The following is a 15,468-nucleotide window of genomic DNA, read 5'->3' as shown; positions in this document are numbered from 1 at the left end:
ATCAGTGGGGAATTTGGGGGATGTACTGTATGTTTTAAAGACACTCAGAATCTAAAGACATTTCTATTACTTGAGTTTATAACAGTATTATTTTGATTGTTCAGAATATTATATTTCTACAATTAATGACATCAATGGGGGTATTAGTTCATTTCTGTCATACTACAAATTTCAAGGAAAACTAAAGTTATATAAGTCTTCAGGAATATTAAGCCAAGCTTTTCAAACTGCAGTTGGTAAGTTTTCTCCCCTTGCCTTACACTCTAGCTAGAGTAAATTATTTTCCACAAGTGAAAACAATTGCATAAAAGATTGCCTCCTTTCCAAAACATCTTCTGCTTCTAAAAGGTCTTAATATGATTTTCACTCAGAGAGTATAAATGCTAAATTACCTCAACAGAAGTCCGGCAAAACAAATTTGAAGGAAACCAGAAACAACCATAAATAGCAACTTCTAAAAGAAGAGAGTAAATTATTTTGGTTTTTCCATCTAACATCATTGTTCAATTAAAGTTTTACCTTTCATTGTTAACACTGTTTTCGGAAAAATCTGTGGGAATGTAAGACAACTTCCTTAGGCAACTAAGCATAGCCTAAGACATTAATCCAGAATTGTCCACTGACTTGTGGAGGAGTAACATTTTGGTATAAAAACTAAATATTGTGACGACCTGTATTAAGTGTAGGGCCGTTGATGGAAGAATGATCTGGGAGCTCAGAAATCTACGCTAGAGCCCCACCTCCGATAATGCTAGCTTTGTAATTATAGACAAATAATCTAACCTAAGCTTCAAATCTACATAATGAGACTAAACCAGATGATCTTTGAGATTGTTTTCAGGCATCATTCTACTTTTATCATTCCTACCATTTCCATTACATAGTCCAAGGATTTCACTGCTTAATCAAACATTTATTAAGAACCTACTGTATCCCTTGGCACAGATACTGTCCCCGTCCTCACTGAATTTATATATATATATATATATATATATATATATTTTTTTTTTTTTTTTTTTTTTTTTTTTTTTTTCCTTCAGTACGCGGGCCTCTCACTGTTGTGGCCTCTCCCGTTGCGGAGCACAGGGTCCGGACGCGCAGGCTCAGGGCCATGGCTCACGGGCCCAGCTGCTCCGTGGCATGTGGGATCTTCCCAGACCAGGGCACGAACCCGTGTGCCCTACATCAGCAGGCGGACTCTCAACCACTGCACCACCAGGGAAGCCCTGAATTTATATTTTAATTCTCCCACTATGTATTAAAAAATGAGAAGCCAAAACATAAGCTTAGACTTAATAATGAAAAAAAATAAGAATGATTTTTAAGTGGTTTATTTAGCTTAAAATTCATAAAATGATGCATTTATGGATTAGTATGAAACTCTACACATTTGATACTGCCCATAAAATTAAAGTAGTATTAAAATATGTTGGCTAATGAGAATTTATTAGACCTGCTGACAGAATACCCCTTAACTAAAACCAATTTCCAATATATTTAGGTACCATTTCTAGGCAATAAAAACAAGAAGGCCCACCCAAGACAAATAGGTGTGATAAAGTCAGCTTGGGAGTGGGGAGACTCTCAGTCCAATCTCTTACACATGCACAAGGCTGAGTAACTGCAGTCTGTGCTGATCCATCCTTGTCAACTTTTAATCCTTATGACTGATGAAAAGCATGAGACATCTGTTTATTTTTAAGTGTATACTGGTGGCTGGCTTCCTTATTTTCACCCCACCCCTTCTTTGTACAACTGTACAGAATTCATCAAATGCCTAATGCACAATATCCACTCGATGCTACTGACCTTCAAGAAAATTAAGTCCTAGAGGGAGATAAAGAAAATAAACAAATGACAGCAATATAAGGCAGACTGTGGTGTTACAGTAGTCAAAACTTCACGTACTCAATATAGTGCTCCCTGTTAAGATAAAATAGTAAAACTGAGGGTTCCTAGCATAGGAAACAGAACAGAAAAGAAAGTGAGAAAGAGGGGAGATAACATTTACTCAGCACTTAACAGGTGCCAGGCACTGTGCAGGTAGTTTTCACTTACTCTTTTCCAGGCCTCTAAACAAGATAATATCCAAAACAGATGACCATCTACAATAAGAGAACTCCACTCCCCTTCACAAAACGATTCCAATAGCCTAAGTGTATTGTAACGCAAATGCTCTGTTTATGTAATAATCATTCTAATTAGAATCAGTATTTGGAACTAGAGGGGGGTCTTGGATCACCTAAGTAACCCATTCATCTTATGGACGACGACACTTGGGTCAGACGAGATAAGGAGCCTGTTTAGTGGCAGAATTGGGATCAAACCAATAATCAAGACATCTATACACCACACTGCCGGCAACTGTTTAGTGAAATTCAGTGATTCGTTTTTGCTCTCCACTATGTTACTGAACACCTGTCTATTGGCACTTTTATTAAAATAATAAAAATCCGTTTATAAAAATGGCTCAGAATCGCGAAAGAATAACGTACCATTTTCTATATAATATTTTCAAGCCTCCTGATAAGCAGTAACCTGCGTTTGAACATGTGCCTCCTTCCCTGACTGCCGTCATAAAGATCTCAGATGCGAGGCGAACTGTGTGTCTGTTTTAGGGGCGAGAATCAGGTCGTGAAGGTAAAGACTGCCTCACATAAACCCCGCGTTGAAGATCCCGGCCAGAGCTGCCCGTGCCCCCAGCGAGCCGCAGCCCGCGAGCCCGGCGGGAGGACGGAGGATGAGTGTGCAGTAACGTGGCTCCCGCTCCCTCGGCTCGTCGGCCGCCCTCGTTCCGCCGGGCTGGTTCCGAACGCCGCCCGGATCGGACCGTTACGGGGTCTCCTGGGCCGCGGCGCCCCGCGCGGGCCGCCCCTCCCCCACCGCGGCCTGAGCCAGCAGCACCGGCCGGGACCCCCGCGGCTCCCCGCGCGAACAATACCGGGGTCCCCCGCGAGGCTGCACGCCGAGCCCCATGCCACCCCGCCACCCCCGCGCCGCGGGCCTCACAGAGGGCGTTGAGCCGCAGGCCGCGAGAGACAACCCCGCGGGAGAGAGCGAGAGAGAAGGACGTTAGTTAGGGGGTTCGGAGGCCGCCGTGCCCTCACCCTTACCTGACTCCAGGTGATGAACTCGTTCGTGTGGGTTTCCTCCACAAGCGTCCACAGCTTGCTGAGGAAAGCCGGCACGTTCGAACTCTGCTTCATTGTTAACGAGGCGCAGGAATTCCTAATTCTACACCCAAACGCGGCGGTAGCGGCGGAGGCGGAGGCGTCGGCAGCGGAGGCGGGGGCGGCGGCGGCGGCGGCGGCGGCGGCGGCGGCGGCGGCGGCGGCGGCGGCGGCGGCAGCAGCTGCTCCCCGAAAACGCCCACAACGCAGGCGCAGCAGCTCCCGGGCCCCGCCCACCTCGCCCCGCCCCGCCCCGCCAGGCGCGCAGTGAGGCGGGGTAACCGGGCGGCCGCACGTGACTGACCAGTCTCCCCGCTCGGCCTGTGCTCGCTGGTCTCGCGCCGGTCCCGTTCCCGACCAATCCCAGGAGCCGACCGCACAACAGAGGAAAGCAATTGGATGCTGCAGATGGGGAGGGGTGGGAGCAAAGGGGGACGCTGCTTTCTCATTCGCCCTGTCTATAGGAGCTCTCGCTGTAGCGGATCTTCTGCTTGGGGGACTGTGTTTGGTTGTTTCACGTGGAAGCAGCTTTGGATGTTTGGGCTATGGCTGGAAGGCTACAGAAAGTCCTCAGGGGCCTTTGAGTCATAAGTTTGGTAGGCAAAGTGTGGGTTGCGCCAGTCAGGCAGGAGGAAGGAGTGTAATACTTCACACGGGGGGGGGAAAAACAGCTTTCAAGAATGATTTGCTAGGCCCCAAATTGAAACTGTGTTAATAATAATGAACCTTGTCCTTAAATTTTCATTAGGAAAAAAATCGTTCCTATAAAACACATTTATCAAATAGAGGAATTTAAATAAGTCACTCTTTACTAAGCATGTACTACAGTGAACCAAGAACTGTAATAGGCAGCTTACATGCTGTTTAACAGACATGGAATGCGCACTATGTGTGCCGCATAAAAAGAAATAGCATCATTTATCCTGTTTTAATCAATTAAAATAATTGTTCCTGTAGGTACTTTACAGGTATGTTCTTAAGATAATTATCACTGTATGTCCTTTACAGATTTGGTATAGTGGAAAAAATATTGGACAAGGAGTCAGCATATGAGTTTAGACCCAGCTTCAAGGACACATTAGTGGATATTTAATTACACTGGTAGTGTGTGTAATTAGAGCTATCCCTTAATCTGTCTGTGCCGGTCTTTCCCATCTCCTCATTGGGAATAAAACTGTCTCTCTTTTCATCCCTTAAGATAACATTAATAACATAGGAGGTTTGAAAATATAAAGAATTGTACAAAATTTAAAATTTTTTATGAGTCAGAATGTAAACATAAGACTGTACAAACAAGTCAGAAATAATAATTAACATTTTATAAGAAATTCAACATAGGATTGGTTTACCTCCTGGGTACATGTAATTTAATACAATAAAAAATAAAATACATACAATTTCCAACAAGCATATATTTATTGAAATTTGTGTTTGACTTTGTGTCTAGCAATGATCTGTTTGCTGAAACAAAATCAGATGTGTGGTGGGAGACATCCAATAAATGAACTAATATTTGATGAGCACTTAAATATGCCCAGGGTTTTACACATATTATATCATTTAATCCTCACAACAACCCAGTGCAGTAGGTCTTATTATCCCGTTTTTCCAATGAAGATTCTGAGACTCAAGAGCAAGTTTACCTATATCACTGCTAGTAAACAAGAGAGGGTATTTACGCTCAGGCTTTATTGAGTTCGAAAGCCTATGTTCTTTCCGTTGTATGATGATGACACCATCTCAATACTTAAGATGTTTATACTCTGACTTAAGACACAAGACGAACACAATGATGAGCAATCATTAATATTTTAAAAATAGCTAAGTTTGTCATATAACTAGTACTGAAACATTTACAAAGACAGAGTTGAGTGAGTTAAGGTCGTAAGGGAAGAATTCTCAGAGGATGGGGACCTTAAGTTGGGTCTTGAAGTACAAACGCGTTTGGCTAGCTAAAAAGAAAACAGCACTGAGCAAAGATGGGGAAGCCAATGAGCACCGTCTGCCTGTGGAGATTGACAGCACAGGAGGTAGTGTCTGAGGAGAAAATGTGGCCCACTTTCATGGCATTGTATTGTTTCCATCTAAAAACAAAACAAAATGGTGTGGTTAGATACAAGCAAAAACTCCTCTTGGGCATTCAACCTGTATAGTTGTAGGCCTATGCTTAGTAGGGCCCCTTACTTGGTTTAATGCTCTGCTGTCACCATCTTGAAATTCTTAGTTTTTGAACAAAGGACCCTGTATCTTCAAGTTGCTTTGGGCCTCTCAAATTACATAGCTGGTCTGCTTCCAATATATTACACTTATAGACCAGTGGTTCTCAAACTTAAGCATGTATCCAAATCACTTGGAGGCGGAAGACTGTCAATATAACAGATGATCAGTTATCACTTATAATACTCACAAGGCCAGCTATGGGGTTATTAACCAGATAATGTGATGATGGCACCAGGAAATAGATGATGTGTCTAAAATCAAATGTCTGGGGTTGGAATGGAAACCATGTCTTTCATAGTCTGAAACATATGCTTTCTTCCTTTATACCAATGTGCCTCAAGCTTTAACCTACATCAGAATCACCTGGAGGGCTTCTGAAAAAACAGACTGCTTCTTCTCCCCCACTCCCCAGCTCCACTTAGTAGATCTGGGGTTCAGATCTGGGGTTCTGCGTTCCCAGGTAACGCAGAAACTGTTGGCCCTCGGACCACACTTTGAGAATCATTGTTATATAGGAAAAATTAGTAAACTGACTTTCCCTTGCTAACATTTACAGACTTATTGCTACTCACCCTTCACCTCAACAAAATCCAGACTTTCCAGGAATAATTTAAACTACTGTGTTTTCTTTTTCTATGAACATAATCTTTAATATTGATTGTAATTAATAAACTCTTTGAAAACTTTAAGTACTGATTAGAGACATTTGGGGGAAAAGAAAATCACTATTGGCTCGTTTGCACCTAAATATAAAACTGAGAAGGGAAGAAAACCAAATCAAACTAATTCACAATTATTTGCCACCTACAATATCCCACAAATATCAGAAGAAACATATTTGAGCCAGTGTCAACAATTTTGAAATGTTTACAATATTAGAGGATAAAAATGTCACTTTCTTAAAGTTAATTGCCTCCTGTTGGCTACAAATTAGAAAAGTTGGAATATATCCATGGCTCACTTGCAGCCTGGAATGTAAGATTTAGAAGATATAGAATAACATTAGAAAATATGAGTGACCCAGACCTTTGCCTAGGAAATAGAAAAGCATACTGTGCTGTGCTTTGAAACTTCAAAGTGTCTGATTCAAATTGTATAAATTCTATCTAATCTATTATGCAAAACTACTTGGAGTCGGCACTACAACCAGAACTAGCTTGTAATTATTATTTTCAAGGATAGCAAGAATGAAGCCAAAGGCTAACTGCATAGAGGCTTCCAGCTATTTATATTCCTATCTGGACCAAGTGTTGATTTTCGTCAATTTTGGAATGGCCTATGGGGCCTTAAGCCAATCACTTGACACCTCTAAATCTTAGATTCTTCCATGTAAAATGTGAGTAAAAATACCTGTAATACTCACTTCACAGAGTGAGTTTTGAGAATTTGATAAACTGCTTCTTCCTCCAGTCCACGCTCACAATCTTTACAGAGATCTTTCCAAGACACAAATCTGAAAAGGTCACTTCCTGACTTAAAACTGTTCAGCGGCTTCCCATTATTTTCAGAATAAATTCAAACCCCTTAAAGATGGCATAAAATGACCTTCTGTGATCTGATGCCACCTACAATTTGTCATTGTCTACCACTCTCCACAAACACCTAACCCTTAGCCACACCCAAATCTTGTACTTACCTTGCAGATCATGTGCTTCCATACCTCTACATATGTCCACGAGCTGTTGCCTCTGTGTGGAGAGCCCTTCTTCTTCCCCATTATCCCAAAAGAAAGTTCCTCCTTAACCTTCAAGGTCAAGTACAATTCCATACTGAAGTCACCTCTTTCAGTCAAACTCTCCCTGGAGGCCTTTATAATAGCACTTATTAATAACTAAATAAATAACTACTTGTCATTTATTACAAGTGTTTTTTTCATACTAGGCTATGAAACACTTTCAGCATAAAGACTAAGTCATATTTACATTTATTCTCATCTAAAATGGCTCTCACAGTGCTGGCACACATAAGACTCTCAATAAATATTTATTGAATTAAGCAATGAATATGTGAACAGATGAGTGCTAACCAACCATTTAATCTTCCATGACCCCCAAATTTGGATGACTCGTTCCTCCCCTGTGCCCCCATAGCATGTGGAACTTGACCCTCATGGTATTTGCCACGTTGCATTGCTCATTTACTTCTCAGCAACCCTCACTAGCCTAGCAGATTGTGCTTGCGTTGTTCACTCTTGTATCCTTAGCAGTTAGCACAGTGCTATAATATAGCAACAGCTCAATAAATATTTGTTAATGAATAATTTTAGTTTCTGATACATTTTGCATAAAATGTACTCTACTTAATAATAAAGAAACACCTTACAACTTATTAGGGCTCAGTCCATACAAACTTTTTAGTTTATAGGAGAAGAAAATGAAGAGAAGGGGAGCTTAAGGATAGCTCAGCTGAAAGGTATGTGATTGAGGAGCTATTTGTGGAATAAGTATCAGAATCCTGGAAATGCCAGACGTTGATGGAATGTCATAGAGTCCCAGGCTTGAGGTCATTTGTCTTTGAAACAAACAAACCTTTGGCGATAGCAGCAAAATGTTTAAAGACCCTATGGCTTTTGAATAAGTAGAGGGCTAGGAGACTGTGAAAGTTAATTTCTTAAAATTTTCAGGAAGTTCAAAGAAGAATCTTCTTTCTTTCTAAGGCTACAACTTGGATGTAAAAGGGACTGGCCGGAGGAGATTTTTAAGTAGGAAATGTGTTAGTATCACTGTACCAGCCTTGGGCTGGCACTGCTGTACATGAAACTTCCATTGTATGCCACATGTGCTAAAATCCAGCCAATCACCCAACGACAGTGACAAACTGGTCCAGATTTGTGCAGGACTTTCCCATTTTAGTACTGCAAATCCTATGTCCCGGGTACTACCTCAGCCCCAGGCAAACCAGGATGGTTCGTCACCGTAACTCCAGCCTCTTCAAGCTACTGGTGTTGGACAGGAAGCATTGATTTATCAAGCTAAGCCAGGTGACTCGTATAGCAGCTAGCACAAATGAGAGATCTACAACTTTAATGCAGTTCTTAGCCTTTCTGGAAGCAATGTGGAGGTACTCTTTCACAGGCACCCCAACAGATAGCTGATAAAGAGAAGGAATCTATGTACCCCACAAACCAATATCCTAGGGGAGGCCCAGATCTAAGCTGAAAGATATTGATAAGGAAGAGAACTCAAGGCCAGAAAACTTAAAAGAACTGGAAGCGTTAGAAAAATGTAGTAGATTGGCGACATGGCCTGTGATGTGAGCCTTCCACTAGAATAGCATCGTGCTAGGGGTCCGGTTTCCATTCCCTTGGGACTGGTTTTGCTCCACGTGGAGGTGGTAGCCAAGATAGGTGTTTGGACTTCATCTTTCTAGATAGTGGGGTTTAAATGATCATTTTATTCAAATCATTTGATGGTGGAGATCTGAGCCCCCTCAATAATTAAATGTGTTGGGTTATATGGCTTGTGTACAGAAATTTACCCATACCTTGAACACAAGATTGAACTGGAGAAACTGGCTTCAGTGAGGAGGTACCACTGTCAGAGATGTGGGCCATGATCTAAGAGGTGTGTAGGGAGAGGTGGCAACCACTTCTAACCTGTTTACAGTTTAGCCAATTACTATGAGCATCATCGAGGGACCAGCTGGAAAGGGAGATGTCCTTTCTAGTCTCTGGGCTCACAGTGTGGGTTCTGAACAGCAGATATCAAATTGAGGTCTGTTAGGATAGAGTTGAATGACTTCTGACCTTTCAGAGAAAAGTCTGGGCATCGTTTGAATGCGAGAACATATTAAAGAACTGCTAGTTAATGGCAGAACTCATGATTATAAAGCCCTTATATATGCTGATTGTTACATTTGCTATAATTTACTTTAAAATACTGCTATTTAAACAGTGGTATATAGTGTGATAGTTCAGTGTAATTTGCACCCTAAGGGCAGTTAGTTAACATTTGAATCACCCTAGTTAGGTATGCAGACTCCAGGGGTGTTAGTTAGCACTTGAAAGCTTAAGCAAAGCTCACTCTCTGAAGGCTTTATCTTAATTTCATTCATTCAAAAAAAAAATTAACCAACACCAAAAGTTTTGTTAATTAGGAAAATGGATGTGGAAGTGATTTTTCCTTGGCGAAATGAATGAACTTCAGGATACATGTATCGACTAGAAACATCAGCTAGAAACAGAAAGCCAATAGGCTTTCTCCACTCTCAAATGAACTGAGTAACAAGATATCTTGAGCCAGTATCCTCTGCCGTTCTGTGGGTGCTCTAACCTTAGGACTCTCATAAATCCTGTATTCAGAGTGCTTTCCAGGCCCATTCAGGAGATTCGGGTAGCCTGGGTCAAAAGTAAAAATAGAGGCCCGCATACACATTTTAGAACCTTTGAACATCACAAATTAAGTTAACAAACTAAAAACAAGGTAGAAATCTTCCTACCTTGACAAATATATTTTCATAATAATATTTGAAAGTTATATGTAAAACTACAGTTTTATAATGACAATAAGTTGGCAAAATATCCAAAAGACCAAATTTAATTAGTTTTGTCTGGTGTCCATTGAATAGGAAGTGCTTTAGATGACTAATAAAATAAAGACATATATAATTCATAAATCATCATATGTTTATTCTATAAACCTTCTTCTTGCCTTTATTTCAACAAAATCATTAGTTAGGTTGTCAAGATTTGATCTTGTCAAGATCAAGATTTTTGCATAATCTGTGTTCTAATGGTAATGATCAAATAATTAAAAATGTAGTTGCATTCAAAGCATGATTGCATTTAAAATCCAAATTTGAATATATTTTACAAAATGTATTTTAAAATAAATGTAAAAGTATTTAAAATTAAGGTTACATTAATATGTTTTAAAGTTATAAAATATTAAGAATTACATAATCAAATTTTAAAAGCTTCCACCTTTTGGCTATTGTGAATAATGTTGCTATGAACATTACTATAGATACATAGTTTTATGCATTTTGCTTTCCTCACTTGACAACACAGGATGGAAATTCTTTCAAGTCAACTGACGTAGCTGTAATTTACTTCTTTTAATGACTCCATGGTATCTGTGGTGTGTGTGCAGCACAATATATTCAGCCATTATGTTACTGGCGGGCATCCACTTTGTTTCAAGGCTTTTATTTATTTATTCTTTCACTCTAAAAGATGCTAAAAAAATCCTTAAATATAAGTTATTAAATACTCGTGTTTTATTTCTCTGGATTAGTGAGTTCAGATATTCATGTATAATTTGCATGGTAAATCTATACATTCGATTATTGTACCAGCATAGGAAAAGAAAGTCCTGCTGATTAAAAGGTCCCACATCTGAGCTGACAGATGCTATTGTATATGTACCCAACACTATGACGCTCCTAGCAACCAGAAATGTCAACACCACGCTACTATGGCAATAAGCAAATGTTTAAGCTTAACAGAAAATACTCTAATATGTGGTGTTCAGGGAAGTTTTGACTATTAGATAGACATTAAAGAAGATACCTTTGTTCTTAGATACTTCCATAACATATTAATGCAAAGTCAGGAAACTGTAGATTTACTACATGTGACTTTGTGACACTGGTGGCTGAAGATACATTCCATGTTGCTACCGGCCCAGTTTAGTTCTGGTTTACTTTTCACTAGATTACATTTGTAATTGGTAATTATCTCCTCCAGTCCCACTCAGCTGTGCAAAAAGGGTAAAGAAAAAGAACTAGTGTTTATGGAGATATTTACTGAATTTGAGACCCAAAGAGGTGTGATCACATTTTCATAGATTCACAAACAGTATGATTCATATTTAGTGTCTTGATTCAGAACTTTTTCACTTTAAAGCTGATGTCTTTCCACCACTTTGTTTAGGATTTACCCTTCGGGGACTCTAAAGGAATCCAAACCAAACCTGGTATCCCAGGTCTCCTATCTGATGTGCGTGGAGTGAGGGTGTGGCTTTCCCCGTCCACAGTGGCAGCCTTCCCTTTCAACTCTCTTAACTCCTCTGGACCCTATAACTGGAATTCAGTCATAGTCTTCTGATTTGCATTCTAATTCCCATGTTAGGTCAGAGCCCTGCCTTGGCTACCCATCCACTTACCTGGGCTGCTCCCTTAGCCCTTAGCCAGGATTGGCCACAGACTGGCTAAGACCCTTAGAGGCCAAGTAACCATAAGTATAATAAGTATATATAACATAAGTACAATAAGTATAATAAGTATATAACAATAAGTTATAATAAGTATAAGAAAATGCAAAAATGTTCTGCTTTTTCCATGATGACTGCTTTGATGCTTTTTAAAAATATCAAAATCTGCAAAAACAAAACAAAACAAAAACCCCAAAATACAAACAAAAACATGTTTTGGTTCTCCTGCTTTACTTAGTGCTTAGTTAGGTAATTGGGTGCTACAGTTCAAGTCTTGCTTTAACTGGATAGATGATTTAGATCTTGATGCTAGGTGTTATGGGTTGGATTGTATCTTCCCCCACCGCCCCTGCCAAAAATTTCTATGTTGAAATTCTAACTACCAGGTCCTCAAAATGTGACTGTTTGGAGGCAGGGCCCTTACAGAAGTAATTAATAAGGTCAGATGGATGGGCCCTAATCCAATATGACTTGTGTCCTTATAAGAAGAGGGTTAGGACACAGACAACACGCAGACCAAGGGACGAGCATGTGAGGACATAATGAGAAGGTGACCATCTGCAACCCAAGGTGAGAGGACTCAGAAGAAACCAAACCTGCCAACACATTGATCTTGGACTTCTAGCCTCCAGAATAGTGAGAAAATAAACTTCTGTTGTTTAAGACATCTAGTTTGTGATATTTTGTCATGGCAGTTTTAGCAAACTATACCTCAGGTGAGCATTACAGCACCCCAACTACTCCTTGAGTTCGCTTTCTTGGGCATCAGTCCTGGCTCAGGTAAGGAAGAAGTTCACCTTACTCTGTGATATTTGTCATTAGCTAGAAAAGGTTTAATGAATAAGCAATACTTGATACGTAAAAAGAAAAAAAATGGAACTGGCAGAAAGACAGTCTCCATTTATTAATGTATTAACCCTACTCCAAGTTATCAAAGAAATGAGCCACTAATGGGGTCAATAAAGAGTTTAGGTTGACCCTTAAAAACATGAAATACAAATCAAGGTACTGTATTGCTATTACTTGTTCCCTCAATAAACATGTATCTAAGATTTTCCATACCACTTGTAAAAAATTTTTCAGTAGTAATGATTTGAGACTTTACAATAAATTTACAGAGTTCTAATCTTTTATATTAGTTAATTTTTGACGTTTGATAATTCTTGCTAAATTTCCTTGGATAACTCTAGAAATATGCATTTTGATTTTTTATTCTCACTTTATCGGTATTTCCATAGTTGTTTTGCCTGTGTAATATGACTGTTTAATCCAAAAAAATTATCTCTCCAATTTATCTTACGTCTATTAATGGAAGCTGTTATAGAAGAGCACATACTTGGAGTTTGGTAGACACGGATTTGAACCCAGTTCTGTCATTATTAATGACAGTGTGACTGTAGACCTTTCTGAGACTCACTCACAAAATCTCAGAAGGTGGTTGTGAAAATTCAATTAAATAATGAATTCATTGTGGATAAATAGATATGTAAAAGTAAATATCTGACAAATGTTCCCTGATACTGTCAAATAACCCTGAAACAGTGAAATACTGTTTATTTATTTGAGCAGTTCTCAGGTTTCTTCTGAGCTTACTTATAATTTTCACTTTCCACTAATGAATGTGCAGGCTTACATGTGATACTAGTCACTTATTCACTTCTAAGACATGGAATACGTTCATTAGTTTAGCTGATGCTTCTTTGAGTGTCTCTTAGGTGTCCTCAATTATATTAGTTTCATGGACAAATCAAGCAAGCATACAATACTTTGTGGGACCTGCCAAAAAGAACTTATGATCCAATGAAGACACAAAATGAAAATACATAAAATAATTAGAGAATAAATATTAACTGGGTAACAGTGTCTAGGAGTACAGTGAAATTAAAAGTCAGAGTGAGTTGGAGAGATTAGAAAAAACTTCATGGAAAGAGTGTAGAGTACTATTTGAATTGGCCTCAATTAACTCTTAATATAATAAAAACACCAACAGTAAGAAATACTTTTACAGCACTTAACATGTTCCAGGAACAATTAAAGTGCTTTATATTTATTAACTCAATTCTCACCAAACCCCTATGAATTAAGTACTATTTTAATCCCATTTTATGAAGGGGGAAAGAGGCAAAGGAAGGCTGAGGATTAGTAATTGTGATATTCAGTCTTTCCTACCAAGTCTACAGGAAGGTGGAAGAGGTTAACTGAAAGGGAGAGTCTATTATGAATATTGCAGATGGACCATCCTCCTTGTTTGACAAATAACGTACAAAACCCCCAGTTATTCTTTAACATGCTTAAACTTCTCCCTCTCTCACCTTGTGTTATTATTCATTTTGTTCTCTCCATTTACACTCATTGATAACCCTCCATCCCTCAAGATTCCTCAGAGGTTGTGTCCTTAGAAAGTTTTCATGTTAATCCCTTATATCCCCATAGAAAAATATTATATTTTCCTGATAGTACTGATATTATACTGCCTTGATATTTGTGTCTATTTCTTATTATATTATGAGCAGCAAAGGAAATGAATAATGTCTTTTTCATTTTTTTCATTCATTCCTTATTGCCTGTGCTCCACAATGGGAGAGGCCACAACAGTGAGAGGCCCGCGTACCGATAAAAAAAAAAAAAAAAAAAAAAAAAAAAAAAAAAAAAATAGGGGTTGAAATAAAATGTGATTGGAACAAAGGATAAAAATAGAAAAGAAAACATAGGTGTCATTTGGAGAAAAGGAGTTGTAGAAATGAAAGAAAGATTAAAAGAAGTAAAATACAAAGGAAAAGAAATATATGAAAAAATAAGTGAGAAAAACATGAGACAATAGAGTAGAGAGTAGTGAATAGGCATTTTAAATTGCCTCATTTGTGGGAATAAATCTGTAACTGGGCCACCCTAGCAAGTACTTCTTAGTAGAAGTCATGAGTCAGATGATTTGTTTTGGCTTAATTCCCCACCCAGGGCGTCAAGTCTTCATAAAAGTATCCCAGACTCTGCACTGATTGATGATACTCACAATGACGATCACGGAGGTGGTGAAATATTTGTTAATTGTGTTTCCAAAATATTTAAAAAATATAATTTCCTAATTTTATTTGCCTAAGAAATAATATTTGGCAAGAATGAGCTCCATTAAGGGTAGTTTGAAATTTTCATACTATTTTTGAGAGTAAAGAAATCTCTCAATTATTTCCACCAGTACGCACTGTACGCCCTCAGGGTGCGGAGTTTTGCATGTGCATGCCTCCTAGGAGTTCGAGCATGGTTCAGCTGTAGTGGTGAGACACTAGGCTCACTGACATTCCCAGGTTGGCCTGTGCCTCTAGCTCCCTCTGCTGTTCACGCTGCATTACTGCTGCGACCTGTGAATCCACGCGTTATTTTTGGCCGCTCAGTGAAAAATACATACAGCAGAAAAAGGCTACTTATAAGAAAAAATGTCTATTAAAGAAAGATGAATCTCAGTTTAAGAAGCCCCAAATGGTATTTAATTTGATTAATTTCCTAAGTTCCACTATCCCAGCACTAAAATTGCTCATTCTTAACAAAGCCACATCACTGAATATTGTACTTCAGAGAGTTGTTTCCTAGGATCAGATTTTTCTCACCTTGGTTAGTATCAGTTTTACACTTAGTGATAAGACATGAATGCATAGCAAGTGACTCTATTTGTAGGTTTTTTTTTTTTTTAAGTGTCTACATGATGTTAAAGGCACATGATTTCTCTGAGTATTTCAATGATTCATTAGAACAATAGAGTTTTGTAATACCCTTAGAGTATGGTTAATATTTATTTAAACATTTTTAAAAGGTTATTTTCTTACATTTTAAAAGTGTGGTTATTTCTGAGATCCTAGGAAACGATGCCAGCATTATAATATAGAATAAATTGCATTTATAATATGTATTACAATAACTATGTTATATTATCA

The 15,468-nt window shown here is 38.9% G+C and overlaps 1 protein-coding gene across 6 annotated transcripts in view; it reads right to left on the bottom strand.

Moving 5' to 3' along the window:
* The window catches only part of HSF2 (heat shock transcription factor 2), a 40,351-nt gene extending 37,041 nt beyond the window's left edge, over positions 1-3,310 (bottom strand). For 2 of the 6 annotated variants that reach the window (XR_004529246.2, XM_019951855.3), the window contains exon 1: positions 3,114-3,309. Coding sequence is in view for 5 of the 6 variants with exons in the window: in XM_019951855.3 (XP_019807414.1) it covers positions 3,114-3,206 (93 nt within the window). In the remaining variant the exon portion in view is untranslated. Of the gene's footprint in view, positions 1-2,495; positions 2,610-3,113 lie in introns of all 6 variants that reach the window. The other 4 variants (XM_019951849.3, XM_019951850.3, XM_019951851.3 and 1 more) reach the window with 3 other exon arrangements.
* Between the last annotated feature and the right edge of the window lie 12,158 nt (positions 3,311-15,468).

The sequence above is a fragment of the Tursiops truncatus genome, chromosome 12 (genome assembly GCF_011762595.2).
Source record: "Tursiops truncatus isolate mTurTru1 chromosome 12, mTurTru1.mat.Y, whole genome shotgun sequence".
Lineage (NCBI taxonomy): Eukaryota > Metazoa > Chordata > Mammalia > Artiodactyla > Delphinidae > Tursiops > Tursiops truncatus.
This window is presented reverse-complemented; position numbering and strand designations above follow the sequence as displayed.